Here is a 20,061-nt window from a genome sequence, read left to right on the forward strand (position 1 = left end):
TGCAATGCATCAGGTGCGCCGAGATTTAGGGCCCACACCTGGACCACGACGGATCACAGTTGTTGAAACATGAACCGCCTTTTCATTCGTCTCACTCTCGACTGGTGTCCTTTGCGGATCCACCTTGATATTGGATTACTTGGATTGGCCTGTCTTTCAAAATCGGTATAGTCTTTTTGAGGCTGTGCAAAAGGGCATCCGTCCATCCATCGGACATCCACCCTTGAACAGCTGGGCCTGTCGGCTTTTTCCTGGCTGAACGGCAGCCGATATGGAGACTGACTTTCTGCAGCTTCAACCGCTTTCGTTGCGATTGTGTGGCCTTGTTCCATCAACCTATCATGTCGTCCTCGCCGGCTGTCTCAAATGTTGAACGTTTCTCGAGCTCCAGTGACAAATCTGAGAGAAGGACCAGCGTTCCTGGACCACGCACAGGTACCCACCATCCTGCACGTTCGACGAACCCTCCATGGCAGCTAAGGCCACGCACACTGTCTCCAAATCCGCTCACACTTTTCAGGACGGAATGGATGGATGGATCAGTGAGTGGGTGGGTAGAAGGAGGGAAGAGTAAGAAGCATCAAGCTCCAAGCTTCTCCAAGCTTGTCTACCGGGCCAATCCAGCCATCGAAGACTCACACAGCACGGCAAGTATCAAGCAACAGAGAATCCAGGCCGACGTACTTCTCCAACCGAGCCAGCCCGCAGCTTCGCAAGCATCCAGCTATCCTAGCACAAGCATGGCATTCTCCAAATCGAACCCCAAGCCTGCGGTCCAACGGCCGGCGTACCTAGCACTTCGCAACAACGCCGTCCAACTGCGAGGGAATCACTCCTTCGACATTCCTCCCGTCGAAAGGTATTAGCCGGCCACCTCCCCCGAATATGAGCACCTGACACCCCTGGTACTAGCCCCGGCAACGTATCACCCCTGTTTACCCCAGATTCTTCCAGGTGTATCTTGCTGTTCTTGGACCACCCACGTCTTGCAAGCATCTTCGGGAATTGGGCCAGGGAGCAAATTCAGTCTTGTCTTCTATTTGCCGACCAGTCTCTTTCCTTACGGTCTATGCTCCAGTCATCTGAGCCAATTGATAAGATTGATACTCGGATTTGAGAGTATGTCACCACGGGATGATACTGAAATGGGAAACACGTCCTGAAATTGCTGGCCATCCGGTAGATGTCCGCTTCTTGGCCCTCGAAGCTTTCGGGTGCTGAATCGAGGTAGCTGGTACTGCACAACCCCTAAAGACAGGAACTCTGCGTGATATCGACGCCGCTCGCCTGCACACCATTCTAGATGCGTGCGCCAGAGCCCAGAAGCCCAGAGGCCCAGAGTATGGATGTCTGCCGGTGACATTTGCTGGGCATTGTGCTCGTGACGTAGGTGCTCCGGGCTCGCCCCGGAGCTACGGCTCTACCATCAACTCGAAAGTCGCAGTTTTGTTTCGCCTGCTGATTTGTCAGGGCTTATCCATCTAATCATGGAACTAGCAAGAGATACATGTTTCGTAAGGGCTGAACAGCTCTCTTCCTGGTTCATCGATACGCCAAGTCAAATTCAAAGGCGCACATGAAGCGTTCAATCGACTCAGCCTGCTTCGCCGCGAATGATCAAGACGAAGTGTCGCACCAACGCCAAGCCCGACTTCCTACCACCGTGAGCTTTCACGATGAATATGTGGGATATTCCGCTGCTGGATGTGTGTGACTGGCATTTTAAATCCGAAATCTGGAGCCGGAGGACCTCTGCTGGCGGTCGCTGATGGAGCTTTGCTGGGTTGACTTGCCGGCCTTTCCGAATTCCACAGGACGTGAGACGCAGTCGCCGAGGTATCTCGATGCCGCGTTCATCACAATTCGTACTGCGCTGGACGGGCGGGCGTCCATGTTCCAACTAGCTGCAACAGATGGTCGATATTACCGGGAGCTCAAGACTGGCCTCAACAAATGGGAAGAAAGCTCTCGACGCTCTCGGGAATAAGTCTGGCATCCGATGACCGTTGCTTATCCGATGGAGGAATCGACTTGGCTCATCGTCACAACTTCATGCACGCTACACTCACATATACACACCACCACCACACCACCTGCTGCTGCTGCCGCTCCTAGGTACCTTACACATACCAGCAGTTTGGTCTCGCCGGGGGCGTCACTAACCAGATGGCAGCTGTCCTATCCGGCCGTCCTTGCGTCACTGCGCGCACGATGAGGCGACGCTGGAACCTCGATTGAGCTTGATGCTACCTTCGTCACAGCTTTCTGTAGGATCGTCTACAATCAGCAAGACAGGAAACTCTTTGCATTTGCAGTTTATACGGATACCACTGAGCTGTAATCGCCACACCAAAGTACTTCGGCTACAAAAAAAAAAAAAAAAAAGCAGTTCATAGCCAGTCTTCGCTCTTCGCCACAGCCACCTTGATTGGTTCTTTGCTGCCACTTCGCCCTGCTTGAGCCAAACCCGTTCGTGGCTCCGTTGTGGACTTGTGGTGTGTCTGTTGGCCCCACACACCCACTCACACAAAGAACATGCAGACTTTGGCCATGCCAATCCATCGTTCCACGCGGATAATTCTTCTTTGCCGCTGCTAGTGAGCGTCGCTAGATGGAAAGGGGCCCTGTTTTGTGCAGAGAAGGAAAACGATTGTAATTCTTTTGAAGGTCGCTGGCCAATGTTGGGCGCATAGCACTGTTTAGGAGTCGCCACTGGTCGAAATTTCCGCGCCATTGCCATTTGGACCGAAGTCATCATTGGTGGCCTTGAGCAGAGGCAAAATGCCGTTCCTGGACTCGGTCGTCGGCTTGAACCACGCCACATTGAGTCATGATGGGCGGTCTTTGTTCTGGCCTTCGACATTTCCTTGGGAACCGCTTCTTTTCAGGGGACTGACGATGTCCCGCAGACTAGCAAGCGCCCGTCGCCAATATACCCAGTCACGCTCGACAGAATCGTTCTTCGGCTTTGACGACAGACGAGCAGGCGCCACGCCTTTGCGCGAAGCTACACTTAGTCTCAGGCTTGGGTCGTCACGTTCTATTTCCCAGCCTCCAAGTCACAACGGCCGTCCCTCATCTTCGGGTTTGTGGGCTGGCGTGGCTCTTGGCAGGACATTCGGTTTGCTTTGAACCGAGTTGACGGCCGCAATACGGGTTGGATGTGGCAACGCCGGGCCACGCTACCAGCCCGTGAGCGTTTTCACCGGCCACCATCCGGTCTGTCGATCGGCGCCGATCACTCTACATCACGGAGTAGTTTCTTGGAAGGAACTAAGAGTAGATTTCGGCGACACGGCGTTAATTCGGGTGCGGGTGGCTATCATACTGTTTGGATGAAATGCAGTATGTTTTCCTCAATTCTTGCATGCAGTCCTGATAGTTTACGGCATGGTCGAAACCCACCAATGTGTGGCGCATGCAAGAAGCGAGCGGTTGGCAATCTGAATCCTTCTTCCATCTTCCAGGCCAGGGTCCTTGTGTTCTCTAGGGTTGATCTTCTGCATCTTGGGTCCCAAAGGTTATCTTCGGAGGTTATCGGCAGTTGGGAGCGCACGGAATGGGGTTCGACAATCTGTTGGAATGGCCTGGCCACCCGCTGATCGCTGTCGTGATCGTCCGTCGTGTCCGCGCGCCCAGTGACCGTTCAACGATCGTTAGTGGTCGCTGCCACGGCGATTGCTATGATGCCGCAACGTCATCGAAATTTCTGGGAGTTCTGGGGGACTTTGATATGATTGATATAGTGATATTGTGGCATACCTATCCCGAAGGCCTTCCGAAGGATTGAAGGATGATGCTGGATTTTTCACAGCCTTTTCGTTTTTGTGAAACTCGACTCTCAATTGCAGAATTGTTTGTGGTCCGTAGCACAAGTGTTGTCTCAAAGTGATCCGAGAGTAGACGATGCTAAAGATGAAGCGTTCTCTGTGAGCTGAACATCCCTCAAGATTAAGCCTCAATATCCTTTCGATATGCCTATTTTGAGGACGTCAACTTGCGTCCGCACTGCACGTACTAGCTTCACATGACCTAATGGCTTCCCCTATTACCTTACGAACATGCTTTCAGATAGAGTAGATTAAGAATATTATTGAATGACAGTGAATACAGAAAGCCCGAGTATCTCAAAGGCCCCCTCGCATCGATAGTCCTCGTCAAGATCTGTATACGCCCAACGCCCAACCCTAAGCCATATCCCGAGTGACCTTTTCAGGAGCCTTTCCTGGTATGAATCCGCTCATGCCGGCGGCAATCGTTCAACCTCGCAAACGCCTTTCCGCAATTCGAGCAGGCAAACGGCCTCTCGCCAAAATGGCTCCTCATGTGTCCCTTTAAGTTGATATTCCTCGTGAAACACTTGCCACAAATCTTGCACGGGAACTTGGCCTGCTCAACCCTCCTGCTCATCTGTATAAAGGGCGTCTGTCCTTCGCTGTCATCTGGATGGTACGTCCTCATGTGCCTCTCCATGTCCTTGTTGGACGAGAAGCCAAAGGGCGCCGCGCTGCACGTCTCCAGGCGACATGAGTAGGGTCTGTTGTGGCGGTTGTGGTGGGAGTCTCGTTCTTTTTTGGTCTTGAACCCTTCGTAGAAGAATTTGCAGAGCGTGCGTTCGCATTTGAACTGGTTGGGGCCGTAGTATGTCTCAATTGTGTCCTGTCCGCACATAATCGAGCTCGGCTTGTATTCTTCTTCCAGGACCGTGCGGTGAGATAGGAAGGCGTCTTGGAGACGCTTGATGCCGGCTTTGTTGCGGTCGTCGACGGATTCCTTTTGGTGTGTGTAGATGTGGTTCCATAACCGCATGAGATTAGTGTAGAATGGTAAGTGAGTATAGTTTAAGAGATGCTCATGCGGGAACTCTTGGTGTATGTCCGTCAGACTTCTGAGGTCTGTATCGTAGGCTTGTGTGAACCTGTGTAAGGCATCGTCGAAGTCGTAGACGAAATTACGCTGCCGTCCCTGCTCTGCGTCGACGTAGAAGTCGGGCGCAAAGATGTCATGACAGTCTTCGATGACGGTCTCAAGATGCTTGTACCATTTAGGCACGGCGTAGTCTTGGAATGAGAAGTAGCCCAGTTGAATCTGTTCATAGCGTTCGGCTGGGGTGTAGTTCTCGTCCGTAAAGCAAGGCAGGGATAGGTAGCGAAGACACAGAATGGCGAGATCACATTGAACTGATTTCGAGTGAACGTGTCTACTATCCACCAGATGTCTGGAATAGCCAAGTTAGTCTCTCGAGCTCTCCCGTGGGGAATATAAGTCAACTTACTGCTTGACGGTTGAATGCATGAGCCGAATCTCATCGCCCGGTAAGACCTCGACCAGCGAGCCGAGAAAGTCATTGATGTTGTCTCTCCGAATCATCCGGAGATCGAAGTTGATCTCATTTTCCACGAGGTCGAAAGCAATGATGGCTTGTATTTCGTGCCATTTGAGCGGGCGATGAGCGCAGGCCAGCCATCCGAGGAGCAGCTTGGCCTTTTCCCAGTGGGTCTCAGACAAGTCCAACATTTTCTCCTTGAGAGTCCCCAGCAGATCGTCATACATCTTAGCAATACCTTCAGGAAGCATTCTTGATTTGACTTTCTGCAGAAGGTCTCCCTTGGTGAATTGATTCAACAAGTATTCCACAGCAAGGACCGCATAGAGGAAAAGGCCTGGCAGTCTGGTTAGCCCAAGTCCTCAAATTACACACCACAAGTAGCTTACCCTCACTCTGCATCGATACCTCCTCCTCGATGCGCAGTATGTCTCTCTCGAGAAGGTTGAAGTTGTTTCCAGGGGGCATCAACTCCTCACGGGGGTTGATCCTTCCTCTCACAGGTCGGCGCAATCTGGCCAACTCTGCTGGGTTCATCCGACTCCTCACATAAGTCCGTATATCCTGCGTGTTGTCGTTATCTTTGAGCTCAACCTCGCCTATGAGTGGACTGACGGTAGGCTTCATCATGGCCGATTTGACGTCGGGGGCCTGCTGACTCATGAAGAGCACGCGCAGCTGTCCCTGATTAATCTCGTCAAGACGTGAGACCTGGCTTACCAGGAAGGAGACCGCCTGATGAATCTCCACGCGGCCAGTACACTCGTCAAGTCCGTCCACGACGATGTACAGACGGGGGTGGATCTCGAAGAAGGCCTCGATGAGCGAGAGACACCCCTCTGCGGTCGACAGAGTCGAGCCACCGCTACTTGAGATCTTGTCGTCGCAGAGAGGGAGTATAAACCCATTGTTGTTGCTGCAGTGGCCTGGACTCTCGTCTTCCTCATCGTTCGTCTCGTCTGGGTCGTGGCTGAGTACGCTGACTGCGGAGACAAGCTGGTGGATGATGCCCCTTAATATTCCAAAATACGTGTTCAGCTCAGGGTCGTCCTCGCGGCAGTAGAAGTAGCAAATCTGCACGTCGGAGGGTATGGTTTTGGTCCTGATGAGTTCTTCCAAGCGGGTAATCACGAGAGACGACAATACGGTCTTGCCCATGCCTCTCTTGCCATGGAACCAAAGGGCAGAAACATTGGGAATGTCCTCGCGCATCCAGTTCGAGACTTCGTCGTAACGGGTGTAAAGCCAGCGTCCGGTCTCAGGACACGGCTCTCTCTTCTTGACGAAGCTCTTGTGTAGATTCTCTAGCGTCTTAGGCACGGCGATCCAGTTGAGGACCTTGCCTTTTTGCTCCCTCTTCCTGGCTGTTTCATTATCTCTGAAATCCTTCCATTGCTGGCGGTACCTGTCCATGTACTCGTGAGATTTGCGACGGAAGTTGTTATGGTCGAATAGAGTGTTGTCTTGTGGTGATTCGAAGCCTGAGTCTACGCGCAAAGCATATCGATCTCCGTGGGTTCGAATGAAGTCTGCGTGGAGTTTGAGGCTCGCTGCTAGGTGATCGAAGGTCGATCCTAGATCTTTCCATGTCGCTTTGTATAGCTTACCCCATACTGTATTTCCCATTGTCAGTATGAACATTGAACTCATTGTAGGTAGTAAATCAACTGATTTATAAAGTGATTTAGCTTACACGAGCTGCGAAGAGAAAATAACCTATATGCGGTTTTGTGGAACTCGGCGACGTCCTTGTAGATATTGAGGAGGCATACTCTGCCATTGACCGACTCTGCGAAGAATTGCTTGTATTCGTCAAGGGGAAGAATCTGGATGCCAAGTCGTTGGTAAACGTCGAGTATGTGATCAAATGCCTTATCGTTGACGTTGGTGGTCTGAGTTGGGGAAAGGCAGGTTAGCCAGGAGATAGTTTTGCGACGCTGAGTTTTGTGAATCCCAGATGTGCGTCCATACCTCAAGTAGAAACCTCATTGGACCCCAGATAAATGCCATGATACCATCGACATCTTCCATGCCCCTACCTCTAAGGACGTCTTGTAATGAGTGCATGCCGCTAAGGAACAACTCAATCCTGTTGAGATTCATCAAGGTCTTCTTTTCTTGTTGCTGGAATTGAATAGCGCTAAGACTTCGGCATATATCGGAGAAGGTAGTCTTTTCGATCTTATCGACATGGATATCATTGAGCAGTCCCTTGAAGTCATCGGCGCTCTTCCTGAGAGCAACTTCGACGTCAACATTAAGGTCTGGAACCCGGTAGACTTCGAACCCGTGGGCCATAGTTGCGGACTTGGCGAACTCGGCGCTGGCTCCGGGAGAAGTGTCGAATTGCTCACGGCCGTTACCGGGGCTCGGGCTCCCGCAAGCTAGGTACGTGTACTAAACCCAGTCTGTTGTGGACCATGTAGCGGCGTAAACCACAACGAAACATGAACAAACTCGCGGGAAAATGGAGTAAGAGAGAGAACCAAGTGGAGAGAGCTGAACAAAGAAGGAAAGAAAGTGTTTGGAGAATGGAAGAATGAGGATGGGGTTGATGTTCAGAGTCCACAGCTTGCACTGAGAGCGGTCGATACGAATTGAGGCTGATGCTGTTTACAGCAAAAGAGGCAGCCAGGCGTATAATAGAATACCACCCCGTCCGAGCAACCCCTGCCCAAGTCCAACGTCTTCGCAGGGGCATCCAATAGTTTCTTGTGGTTGTCGGGCCCGCACGGCAAAACAGAACAGGGGCACCAGGGATGTGTGAGGCGCTAGGCAGTGAGCACTGCCACTGCCACATTCTTCTTCTGCAGTTCTATTGTATGTTGCTGTGTGCGTCACTGCGGATTCGCAGAGAGAGCGAGTGGAATCTGGCGCGCTGTCAGGCTGTCTGCGTGTGTGTCTCTCTCTCTGTGCTGCCAACGACAAGCCACTCGACCTGCATTAAGCACTGCATCTAACCCCTGATGACTGACCTACTAGCACGAGTTCCCGCGTGTCTTCCAACACACAGTCTCGAGCCTGGCTCAAGATTGTCGTGCCCCGCGGACGCCTTGTGAGGGGCAGAGTTGCCTCCACCCTGTTGGTTGCTGCAGTGTCCCTTTTGTTTCGTAGGGCTGTTGAGCAGTGTCGATTCTTGTGACTTGCTTTGGTAGGCTCATATGCAGTGACTTACCGTTGGAGCCGACTTAGCCGGCTGTGAGTTGCCTTTATTCTGTCTGGACGATATATGTCCGCTGTGTAATGCTAAGTGGTCCACATCGTCGGTTGAGAAATCCCGCGTCACAAGACTCGATCCGCGACATGGGAATCCCGCGAGTATCGTCAATCTACGTCATCCTCAACCCTACCGGAGCCCTCTCCGGTGGTAATTCTCGAGAACAAGCATCGGCAGGTGGGCATTTCCCCATCATTCGACCTCATTCCGGGCTAGTGAGGCTCTTGAAAATGCCCCGGTCGGGGGACTCCGAGCGGTTGGGGCGGAGCAACCGTCGGTGAACCGGGGTGCCGGGGGGCCTTCGGGGGCGGTGCAAAGCGGGTGCGAGTATGACCCTAAGGACAGTTAGGACAGTTAGGGACCCCCAAACCGCCCACAAGGACCCTCACAGGGGCCTCTACGACACTAAGAAAGTGGAAAAAGTACGCGGTGTGGGTTGTGCGCGTCCGGAGCGCAGCTACAAGTCTTCGGCGAAGTGCGAACCACCAACGGGAAGCACGATCGCCTTCATCATCGTCCGCGCACTGCGCCTCAAGGAGGGAGACTGCACAGCAAAAGGTAGCCTCTTCGATTGCCTCACGTCACCGACCATCATGTGGTCAAAAATGGTTCGCCCGGCGCCTTTTGCTTTGCCGCAGAGAGCCTCATCATGTTCCTCAAGGCACTGGCTGCATGAGAAGAAGCACTTGACAGTGGGAAAACATTGATCGACCCGTTTGCGAGATAGACTCGACAACCGTCCGTTCATTCAACTGAAGTTATTCGAAGCTTTCACTAGCTTTCAACACACTAAACTCCAGTTCCGGAACCAACTCCGAAAAAGGACTTTAGTCTCAATCACTCATCGACAGACTGACTTAGTCAACTACCTTGAGTCTCCGATACCCCCTAGCCGTCATGTCGTCGCTAAAGAGACTTCTCAACGAGGAAGATGAGGATCTCCACTATCCCGACCCGTCGTCCGTCTCCTCGTACGGCTCCATCACGCCAACCTACCAGGGCGGCTTCCAAGACTACTCGGACCCCGGATATCATCCACGCCATACCCCCTTTCAAAGCTTTGACTACACCAGCCAGGGCGACCAAGAAGATGTTCCCGTAATCGAGAACCACCCTTCCATGAACGCCGTGTTCGACAGTATTCTCTTTGGCCAGAGCGTCGGTGATCAATTAGGGGCCCTCAATCTCGGTGACGGAACCGAGCTCGCGCCCTACGACTTCGGAACCGACCTGGAAATATGGGGTCGCAATACTATCGCACAGTCTCCTGCGCAGGGGACGTACAGCTCACCCCAGAGCTCCGGATCGTCACAAGACTCTTTGCCTGTAACACACTCACCCTCACTCTTCCCCGATTCCAGTATCGCAGGTTCGGACTCATGTTCGTCGACGGCGGGCGAGGACGAAGCCGACAAGGTCTGCTACGGCATGGTAAGACACAAACTCATTTCATCAAGTCTCTTGGTCATCTAGACATACAGTCTTGTTTCTCCTTCCTCTTCTCTGTCAAGATGGCGTAAAGGACAATCCCGACTCATCAGTCATAGCTCTATAATGTAGACGTCAAATTAATAGGTGACATGGCCGTCATCGACACCAAACTGCGCGAGTCCAGTCAAGCCTCAGCCCCAAGCAAGACAGCCTACCAACGCTTCACTCTCACCGATTCACAAGAACACATCTGCCTCTCCTTCAAGGACGACAATACTACAGAGTTCGGCTACCTCCGCTCCGGGCCCGGCAAGGCCCTCGCTCGACTGCTCAGTCCAGACTCTCACGTCGAGTTTGAGCCCATCGCCCCGACCAACACGCTCCGTGAGACCATCGGCCGCGCCAAAAAGCCTGTCGAGGCCATGGTCAAAGTTGACATCAACGTCTACGGCCCGCGCCGCGCCGCGAAAAGCGTCGGCGACAAGCTGACCGAGGGAAAGCTCTGGCTGCAAAAGTCGGACCATGCGCGCCGAGAGCACTCTTATGAGAACCCGCATGTTCTCAAGATTCAGGGTGGCGAGGCGATGCCCGAGCATACCATCAACGACGTCAACAGCGGCCAACCGGCTGGGCGGCAACCGCGGGAGGAGAAGTTAAGGCGGATGATGATTGAGGTGTATGACTCGATTAAGAACAAGCGCCACTTCAACCGAGAACTTGGAGATAAGCGATTGAAGAATGACCTGCTAGGGTAACGTCTGCCTTCTGTCTATCACTGACCACACCCTCTTGTGAGTGTATGATGCTAAGTCGTTCGTCCGTAGGCACCAACAGGAGGCGCTCGCGTTCATGTTGGAGCGGGAGTCTGGTGACATTCATCCAAATTATAGACTCTGGTACCCAGTGACGGTAGAGGGACAAGAATGGTATGTTTCTTAAGGCTTTCCGACTGATAGATATCACTCTAATCCGGATCAATCAGGTACCGCCATAAGATCACAAATGTGAAGCAAAAGATCCAGCCGGACGAGAGGGGCGGTGGCATCCTCGCAGACGAGATGGGCATGGGGAAGTCTTTGTCCATCCTCTCGCTCATCGTCAAGACTCTCGACGACGCTCGTATCTGGGCCATCGATGAGGACATGAACGGGGAGAAGAATAAGGACCTGCACTACTCCGGCTCGACCCTCGTGGTGGTATCATCTGCTCGTGAGTCTACAAGAAAACGCCCAGCCTATTCCCCCAACCCCCTTGACGAGCCCGATAACTAACAATGAATAGTCTTAATCTACAACTGGACAAATGAAATTGAGAAGTAAGTAACTAATACTCGCGACCAACCATTTGGTCTCTCACGTCTAACAACCCGACAGGCACGTGGACGGAAGCCTGACGCATGTCAAGTATCACGGTCCGAATCGAGAAAAGGACCTCGACAAGATCAAGGGCTCCGACGTCGTCGTGACAACCTACAATACACTATCTGCAGAATTTGAGAAGAAGTCGTCCATCCTGCACAAGATTGGCTGGTACCGAGTGGTCCTCGATGAAGGCAAGTTTCCCTCCCGTTACTTGCAATGCCCTCACCATCTCTACATCGTATCTTAGACAACAAACTGACAGATCACAACACAGCGCATATAATCCGCCGCCCGGCAACAACATTCTACCAAGCCTGCAGATCGCTCCACGCAAATTCCCGGTGGTGCCTCACCGGCACGCCCATCCAGAACAAACTCGCTGACATTGGCGCCCTCTTCGCCTTCATCCGCGCAACCCCCTTTGACAATCCAGCCGCCTTCCGCCGCTACATCGAGGTGCCTTTTGAGCAACACTCGGAAAACCTCGACAAGGTAAAAGAGCGTCTCGTCACCCTCATGGAATCCCTCTGCCTTCGCCGCACAAAAGACCTCCTCGACCTTCCCGGTCTCGAGGAACGCATCGTCGACCTCCAGTTCAGCCTCGAGGAGCAGCAGCAGTACGACAAGACCAAGAAAATTCTCATGCGCACCATCAAGCAGAAAGTAGGCGAGGTCGAGAAGAGCAGCAAGTTCGGTCTCTTCCAGGCCAATCTCCAGATGCGCATCTTCTGCAACCACGGCACCTTCCAGAAGCCCTTTTCCTGGCACCGGAGGAGCTACCGCCTCGACGAGCGCGAGGCCGCCGTCTCGGCGCTGGGGCAGAACGCCGAGATTACGTGCGATGGTTGTCACCAGCCTATGCCCATCCTCGGATCCAGCAGGCTGCGCAACGAGTTTGAGGAACAGTGCACACACGTGTTTTGCTCAGAGTGTCTCGAGGACTCGGACTTGTCGTCGGTGGCGTCGGTGTCGGCCCCGGTCTCCGGCTCTCGGGGGCGGCATTGTCCCGTGTGTGATAATTGGATGAAGTCGGCCAAGACTTCTTCTGCTGGTCCCACGACGGTTCCGCTGGTGAGGGTCGACAGGACTGCGGTGGATGCCGGGGGTTTGCCTGACGCGTCTGCGCAGACCACGTCAGGCGCGGACGATGCGGATTACTTTAACACGGTGGGATACTCTACCAAGATGGAGGCGCTCATCCGTGACGTCCAAGTCGACGTCTCGACAACCAAGAGGTAAGTGACACGACAAGAATCAAGACTATTTGTCTGAAAGGGACGGTCACTAAGTATTTTCGGAAAACAGCATCATCTTTTCTTGCTGGACGAGAACACTGCGCCTAGTTGCAAAACACCTAGAAAAGGTCGGCGTAAAGTACCACAAGATTGACGGTGACTGTCCCTTATCGCAGAGACAGGACATCCTGAGACAATTCGCAAAGGAAGAGGAGAAAAGGGTTCTCATCATGACGACTGGAACTGGTGCCTTTGGGTGAGTTCATCCTTTGTCTCATTCACATATCAAGGCATATCATCATAGACCCATCCTAACCGCTACCCATCACCAGTCTCAACCTAACCTGCGCCAACCGCGTCTTCATCGTCGAGTTACAGTGGAACCCCAGCGTTGAGAACCAAGCCATTGCCCGCGCGATCCGCTTCGGTCAGGGTAAAAAGGTGCTCGTCACGAGATACGTGATCAAAAACACGGTCGAAGAGGTAAGTCGAGGCATCCATTATCTATATGTCATCATCGCAAGCGGTTCGCCCCGTCAATAGTTTCAACTGTTTGGCTAATAAAATTGCCTTGGTGTAGGAAATGAGATCACAACAGAACGTCAAGAAGAACCTGGCGGCAATTGGGTTCGATGAGCCTGCTGATGTTGATGACGAGATGGATCAGTCATAAGACGGCCAGTGTGATGTTGAGGTCATGAGGTGATGGTTCGCTGCGGGAAATGTGCGAATTGATGTCTTGATGAACTTGATGGTGGTTATTTTTGAATATTTCAGTTCTACGGTCCTCCTAGGGGTCATTGCAATGCGATGCAGGCATCTCACTTAGGTAGTTGTATCTCCTCAGGAGCCGAGTGCCATCATGTTTAGAAGCAGAGCTTCGCTATGATAGCTGCTCATAATAATACCCGATTGATTCTCTTCTCTACCACATTATAGAGCACTGCGAGCCTCGTAAGGATATAGCAACGCATGGCTTGGGCCTAGCATCATTATGTCCTAGCCGCCTCTCTGTAGCAGCAACACGGAGATAGTTGCCTGCGCTACCGTAACGAGCAGGTTGTTGGCCACATCTTTTGCGGCTCTCTTCCATGGTTGGATGATGACAGACAGTATGCCTAACGAGGCGAAGCGCGACTTCTGAAGAGAGAGGAGGTTGGGCAGCCTAGTTGTCTACAGCCTGCATATGGTGTGCTTAGCCTGGTTGCCTTCATGCAAGCTCAGCCACATGTGCGGAAGGCCGCCCGTGGGTGCTTCCTCGCGTGTTCCCGCGCTCCCGCGTTGGCGCATGATTACCACTTGACATTACATAAATTCCTGGTCTTGCTCTGTTGTCCTGGGACGATGGATAGCCGCCAGGCGCCCTAAGTTTTACAGTACGTTGATATGTCAGTATCTCTGCCGCATAGGTCGACACAACCTCGACGCCGTTCTGGAGCTGAGCTGGATAACTCTTCGTCAAGCTCTAAAAGATCTCGGGGGACAAACAAGACCGATAAATATTGCTCCCGATGTCTTCTCGTCTTTTCGGAAGAGGGTCTGAAGGCGCTCAACTCAACTACCGGATTTGAACACTCCACCTATACACAATGTTGCTCCGCGGCTACGGGTGGGTGTTCTCTATGCCACTTCATATGTACTGCATCCAAGAGGCATCATGAGCACATCTGGGCCGGCAACGAGACCCTGACATTGCGTAATCGCTCTTCTATGACGGATTCCAATGTTGCACCACCATGGATCGACATCATGGAGGGCAGTCTACCCTCAGGGGACATTATTTTTAGCATTTTACCTTACGCAAAGGACGGTACGTGACCACAGGTACTAGATGTACAGCGGAAATTTCACTGAAAAACCTCTGACGCGAAACGTAGGAGACCCCGCTACCAGCTTCGTATACAGGAGACCTCTGCAGAGAGATGTGAAGAGCCAAAAGGTGTTCTCCGCTGCTTCACGGTTGTATGAAGAGTGCAGAAAAACGCATGATCAATGCCGCTACGGCCGAGACAGTGTTCTGCCGACACGCGTAATTGACGTTGGTACGGTCCAGTCGCCCGCTATGAAGCTCTTCGTCAATGACGTCGAAGAGGAAGGCAAGTACGTCGCTTTGAGTTACTGCTGGGGCGGCAAACAGCCTGGTAAGCTCGTTAAAGCTACTCTCGAACGCATGACTGAAGAGATAAATATGGACGACTTCGAGCAGACGGTCAGAGATGCGGTAGTAGTCACGCGAAAGCTCGGCTTCCGGCATCTCTGGGTCGATGCATTCTGCATCATTCAGGATTGCGTCCAAGACAAAGAGAAGGAAATTAGCGAAATGGCTCTGGTCTACAAGAATGCTGCGGTCATGATTGCGGCCGGAACCGCAGCGAAAGCTCAAGATGGGTTTCTTGAAATGAAGGGGACGTACTTGCCTGAAGCTAAGTTTTGCATTCCCATGTCGAGCGGCTTAGGAACTGTCTACCTCCGAAGTGGTACACATATACCCAAGCATGCCATAGACACACGCGGGTGGGTTCTTCAGGAGTTCATGCTCTCGTCAAGGATGTTGTTCTTCTCGGAATATGAGTTGCTGTGGCAGTGTAAGGAAATTGAGTTGCGGGGTGTCACTGCTGATGGTTTGGAGTACTTGCAACCGTTGGAAAGTCTGCCCTGGTTGGCTTTCAATGATGAGGCAGGGTCAATCTTTGGGGTTCAAGAGGAGGAGCAGAGGTATATCTGGATGACTGTGGTGGAACAGTACTCGCGCCGCTTGTTGGGTGAAGCTGACGACAGGCTTAACGCTTTGAAGGGCATCACACTAGAGCTTGAGGGCCTGTGGCGAGATGGGAATACTTTCGGGCTATGGAAACGATGGTTCATTGAACAGCTAACTTGGTCTAAGAAAAGCTGCGACGTAGACAGGGATGCGGAAAGGAAGAGATCGAACCGGGCACCATGTTGGTCTTGGGCTTCCCTTAATGGGCGGATCCGGTACACTGGCTTGCTCACAACGGAGTTTGCCAAGGTCCGGAGTATGACTCTCTTGGAAGAACGTACCAAACCGCACAACGTGGTCTTGTCGTGCCCCATCCTCACACTTGACGATGTGGACGAGTCGATGGTTGATAAGGACGAAGAGTGGGTAACAGAATATCCTGATTTAGCTGATGTCTCGCTTGAGATCGGGGACGAGGAGACCGAGTACCTTCTCTTAGGAAAAACGTTACTCGGAGACGCTGAGCTGCTCATTGCGCTCATGGTGGTTGAAGATGAAGCATCTGATGGGGTATACCGTCGAGTTGGGCTGGCAACATTCACAGATATGAATGTCTTGAATAGCGCAAAGAACAGGGCCGTTACGCTTAAGTAGGTGTTCAATGGCGAGGTATCAAATTAGTTCACTTCACGCAACGGGACTAGCTGATATTTCGAATGGCCGTTCATGTGGCACATGACATTAATCTCTGTCTCAAACCTCGACTTTTTGACAATGCTCGCTGCTCATCATATGCGCCGACTGAATAAATGTCATCCCCGATGATGCTAGAATCAAAAGCTTGGCGGTTCCGCTATTCCAAACGCCATAAAATCACATACTGCCCGCTCAAGATGCTCATAAAAGTGTGCCCGCATGTACACCAAAACAATTCATTCGACTATCCATTTTTCACATCAAAATAACTGCTAAGCCGATTCCCAAGACAATTGCGAGAGTACTTGGTGCTGACGTTGAAGTGGATGATATCGTGTCAGACGCCGGCACGCCGGACATCTCAGGAGCGGGACTCGTGGGCAACATTGATCCAGCATCCGAGCCAGATCCTGAGCCGGACCCTGCCCCCGTCCCTGGTGAGGTGGTGGTGCCATTGGTCGCTGGTGGTATGGGAACAGCAATAGATCCAGCAGGGGCAGGACACAATCCTCGGATAGCTGCAATGTCTTCCGGTCGACTGATGGGCATCGTCCTGGTGCCGCAGTTGACATACTGCGCTAGGTAAGCAGCGTTGGTGTCCAGGTCGAAGACGGCTGCCGATGTGAGTCAGTATGGCATCTCTTTAAGAGGATAGGATAGGATCAACTTACCATACGCTGAGCGTAAAAAGGTATCGCCCAGCAATGTGAAGTCCGCGTTGGGGACGATACCTAAATAGCACGTTGGCGGGGTGGTGCGCAGCTCACGGATCATCTCCTTGTAAGGGACCTTGATCTTCATGCCATCAAAGTCGAAATCGACTGTGCCGTTGAGATCGACAAGAGTACACGAGACAGGGTAGAATCCGTTAGCGTCCAGACCAGGTGAGCCAAAGTCGGTGGCAACCTGCACGGCAAGCTCCTCGGGCAGCAGCGTGAGAGTAGCGCCACTGTCTAGGAAGACCGGCATGGAGCTGTTTTGGTACATGCGGACGCGGCGACTCGGTGGAGTGAGACTGAGTGAGTTCATGTTTACCCAGTACCGGGCAACACCGTCGGGGGCCTGGTCTGCTGGGAGAATCGGGAGGCGAGCCAGCGGCCCAGAGAACTTCGAGGTGTCGATGCCGCCGAACACAATTGCTCCTTCCTGTTCGTCCTTGGAGCCCAGTCCGAGACTAAAAGCCTTGGTGCGGGTGACTCCCTGCGTAGCGAGCTCGTCGACAAGATTCTTATAGCGGGTGTTGACGCCATTGCCATAGCCGATGCCCAGAATTCCTGCAAACTGATCTTCGGAGCTGGTGGCGACGCCAAATTGAACCTGCTGCATTGTCGTTCGAGAGCCGGCAAGGGCGAGACTGTCGCGGACATAAGTAATGTTTGCGGCGCCGATACCGTAGCGGAGAGTTTTGGTGGTCTGTAGTGATACGGCGGTTGATGATCGAGCCGTATCGTAGAAGCCAACGGCTTCGCAGAAGCGTTGATCAGAAGCAGCGAGGGCCCCGCACTCTGGGTTTACCCATAGCTCGAATGAGCCAGTGTCTAGCTGAGCGTAGACTGGCTGAGGGGGTGTGCCAATGTTGACTATAACGAAGTTAGTGTGTGTGTTCCATATGCTCATCAGTAAAGGCAATGGGAGTTGCTGCTCACGTTGGGCGTAGTAAGCCACGTCAGAACGGTTGGCAAGCTTCGCCTCAACCTGTCTGCTAAATACACCACGCTTCGTAGAGTGAATGACGGGCAGCGTGACGAAAGCGCTGTTAACATCGACACTGTCATCGACGGGCAGGCCTCGCACTACTGGAGGCTTGACCACCGGGGCGGCAGGAAGAGCCTCCAAGTCATCGCCGAGAAGATTGTCGAGTAGAACTTTGCGTGGCGCCCTTATACGTCTCTTTCTTCTTGACTTTGAAGTCACTGGCAACGTCATCATCATACTGACTTCATCGCCCTCATCGGCGGGTAGGGAGAGCCCACGCGGGACAACTTCGACATCGTGATTTTGTGTGGCGGTATACGGGATGACGGGAAGTGTCATGAGGGTGCTGAAATCGCCATCGTCGGTTGGTAGCTGAGGCCATGCTTGGGTTCTAGTGACTAGTGAAAGAGCCAAAAGAGCGGATGAGAGGAGCGTCATTTCTGGCGCTGGAAAGGTGGTGCGTGCTATCGCGGTCGTCGCCACATGGGAACTATTATCTGATGGAATGGCGCTTGGTCGAGTCGATGGAGGGTGTTGGTTGTTTCGTGGTGGCGGCAGTGGATTCGAAAGTCGATCTCAAATGTCCTTCGGTAAGAGAAAATCGGTTGTTGGTTAAGGAGCGTATAGATCAGGAACCGACTGGCTGGAAAGGACGATGAAGAGAAGAAACGAAGAGAAGTCGAAAAGAAAGCTGATCCAGCAAGCTATTGATGGTTGAATGGTATTGAAGATCCCACCGGGAAGTCGTGAAGAAATGCTGCCTTTCAAACGGCAGACGCAACGCAATGCAAAACACGCCTTGGCTACCAAGAGCTACCAAGAGGTGAGAAGAGTGGAATAGAAGCAGACTCCACCGTCGAGGCAGACAACGATTGAAGATGGAGGGAAAGAATTAGCGTAAAGGAAAGAAGAGGCAACGAAGAAAGAGAATTGCTGTGACAAGAATAGAGATTGGAAACGAGAATGGGAATAGATCGACCAAGACCAAGAGCGAGAGAGAAGACGAACTAGCCGATGCCCTGTCCCATCTGTCACCGCGCCAAGGGAGGGGGACCAGCCAACGACGATGAGGAACCATGGTGTCTCAAAGTAGCATGGTTCGCACGTTTTCTTCACTACAACAAACCCATTCTGACATCCCTTGTCAGTGCAGAGCCTTGGGAGGACCCTGTCGAGCATCCTCCCGCCTGGTGCGGCTGCTGAGCCAAAATCCAAATTTGGCACATGGGACACATCATTCACGCGGCATTGGCATTCCTACGGATACTTTTCGCTCTCGGGGGTGCTTGCTTGCCACACACACACACACAATTGTCTAGCACATGGACGAACGACAACCTTCCTCTGCAGTATGCTCAGAGAGGTCCCTGCTTTTTTCCACTCGTCTCACCCTAGCGGAGGGATGCCAGACTTGTTAGCTCGCGAGACTTGGCAGTTCGGCCTTGGCACCTTCGAACATCCAAGACAGACTTGTGAGTGGTCGCGACGGACACTTCAAACAAGAACTCCAGGGCCTGGCGTCACAGAGTTGACTAGGGGCCGCAGGCGAGCTAACGGTGGGACATGGTAGATCAGACAAACCCCTGAGACGAAAGTGGAAGCGATTTGGTGTGAGAGCCACGGCCACTAGCCCTGAATAGGTTACCTCAGATCTCTCCAAGAGCCCTCACCGAGAAGTCGACGGGACAAAGGAGCTCCAGGAGTTCAGAGGGGCGAGTACATGCGACCTGAGGGTGCGGGAGAGATCACAGCCGGTATGATCCGGACCAATCGCGCCACAGTTTATAACCCGAAAGCGATAATATCGATGATCCAAGGATCGCAACAGTGCTTGCTCGATAGGCTTAAGTTGCCGCTGGCCAATCCTGGGTTACATTCTGAGAGATCCCCCGGACTCTCAGAGTCTGCCCTGAAGCAAGGAGAGCGTTGAAATCGCTCAGGTGCCATAGATAATCAGACCACACATGTTCTTCTCAGCCCATCATTACAGAAGTCAAACACTTAGCGAAGAGTTGAAGAAGTAGAAGAATCCACCATCAAAATTCTCCAAAGTCTGCTGAAGAATGCAAAATGCAGAGACACTTCAGTCAGCGCCCACCTGAGATGAACCGAGTAAGGTTAGACTTCTTCTGTGCAGCGCCTGACGGACTAGACCCCATAACTATTTATGGGCTCTGCGCCCGTGCTTTTCGTTGTCCGTGCCGAGCGGTGTCCCCCGGATTCCGGCTAAGAATCTTACACTTTGACGGACGTAAGTTTTACTCACAGTGATGTTCAATTTGATTGCCCACTTTGATTGACGGGAATATATGAGAGATCTGAATGTTAGTTTTCATTGTATTGTTCCATCGATCAAGCCATCAATTCCATACTTGAAGTAGAGCCAACTACAGCTTTGA

General features: G+C 52.4%; 5 protein-coding genes across 5 annotated transcripts; 3 read left to right on the forward strand and 2 right to left on the reverse strand.

Moving 5' to 3' along the window:
- Nucleotides 1–341: 341 nt before the first annotated feature.
- On the forward strand, nt 342–866 carry BDP55DRAFT_628582 (uncharacterized protein; the record flags this gene model as incomplete). Its single annotated transcript, XM_060571921.1, has 1 exon — nt 342–866. One exon carries the CDS (start codon nt 342–344, stop codon nt 864–866), a length of 525 nt encoding a protein of 174 aa, XP_060433753.1.
- A 3,346-nt stretch (nt 867–4,212) lies between these two features.
- Nucleotides 4,213–7,624, reverse strand: BDP55DRAFT_545058 (uncharacterized protein; the record flags this gene model as incomplete). The annotated part of the gene is made up of 6 exons (XM_060568545.1): nt 4,213–5,218; nt 5,276–5,663; nt 5,716–6,259; nt 6,320–6,939; nt 7,020–7,218; nt 7,298–7,624. 6 exons carry the CDS (start codon nt 7,622–7,624, stop codon nt 4,213–4,215), a joined length of 3,084 nt encoding a protein of 1,027 aa, XP_060433754.1.
- Nucleotides 7,625–8,959: 1,335 nt separating this feature from the next.
- BDP55DRAFT_652658 (SNF2 family domain-containing protein) lies at nt 8,960–13,702 on the forward strand. Its single transcript, XM_060574125.1, has 10 exons — nt 8,960–9,974; nt 10,091–10,725; nt 10,799–10,900; nt 10,957–11,183; nt 11,256–11,289; nt 11,348–11,526; nt 11,610–12,570; nt 12,641–12,826; nt 12,903–13,053; nt 13,151–13,702. Exons 1-10 carry the CDS (start codon nt 9,441–9,443, stop codon nt 13,241–13,243), a joined length of 3,102 nt encoding a protein of 1,033 aa, XP_060433755.1. The 5' UTR covers nt 8,960–9,440; the 3' UTR covers nt 13,244–13,702.
- Nucleotides 13,703–14,319: 617 nt separating this feature from the next.
- BDP55DRAFT_725439 (heterokaryon incompatibility protein) lies at nt 14,320–15,925 on the forward strand (the record flags this gene model as incomplete). The annotated part of the gene is made up of 2 exons (XM_060579009.1): nt 14,320–14,380; nt 14,448–15,925. The coding sequence occupies 2 exons, from the start codon at nt 14,320–14,322 to the stop codon at nt 15,923–15,925; spliced, it is 1,539 nt and encodes a 512-aa protein (XP_060433756.1).
- Nucleotides 15,926–16,222: 297 nt separating this feature from the next.
- On the reverse strand, nt 16,223–18,001 carry BDP55DRAFT_691447 (eukaryotic aspartyl protease; the record flags this gene model as incomplete). The annotated part of the gene is made up of 3 exons (XM_060576970.1): nt 16,223–16,581; nt 16,639–17,547; nt 17,614–18,001. The coding sequence occupies 3 exons, from the start codon at nt 17,999–18,001 to the stop codon at nt 16,223–16,225; spliced, it is 1,656 nt and encodes a 551-aa protein (XP_060433757.1).
- Between the last annotated feature and the right edge of the window lie 2,060 nt (nt 18,002–20,061).

The sequence above is a fragment of the Colletotrichum godetiae genome, assembly GCF_030913485.1.
Source record: "Colletotrichum godetiae strain CBS 193.32 chromosome Unknown BDP55scaffold_7, whole genome shotgun sequence".
NCBI lineage: Eukaryota > Fungi > Ascomycota > Sordariomycetes > Glomerellales > Glomerellaceae > Colletotrichum > Colletotrichum godetiae.

Coding starts and splice junctions, on each gene's coding strand:
- BDP55DRAFT_652658 (XM_060574125.1), top strand. CDS start 9,441: ATGTCGTCGCTAAAGAGACTTCTCAACGAGGAAGATGAGGATCTCCAC. Junction 11,184..11,255: donor CGTGGTGGTATCATCTGCTC/GTGAGTCTACAA, acceptor AACAATGAATAG/TCTTAATCTACAACTGGACA. Junction 11,527..11,609: donor CCGAGTGGTCCTCGATGAAG/GCAAGTTTCCCT, acceptor ATCACAACACAG/CGCATATAATCCGCCGCCCG.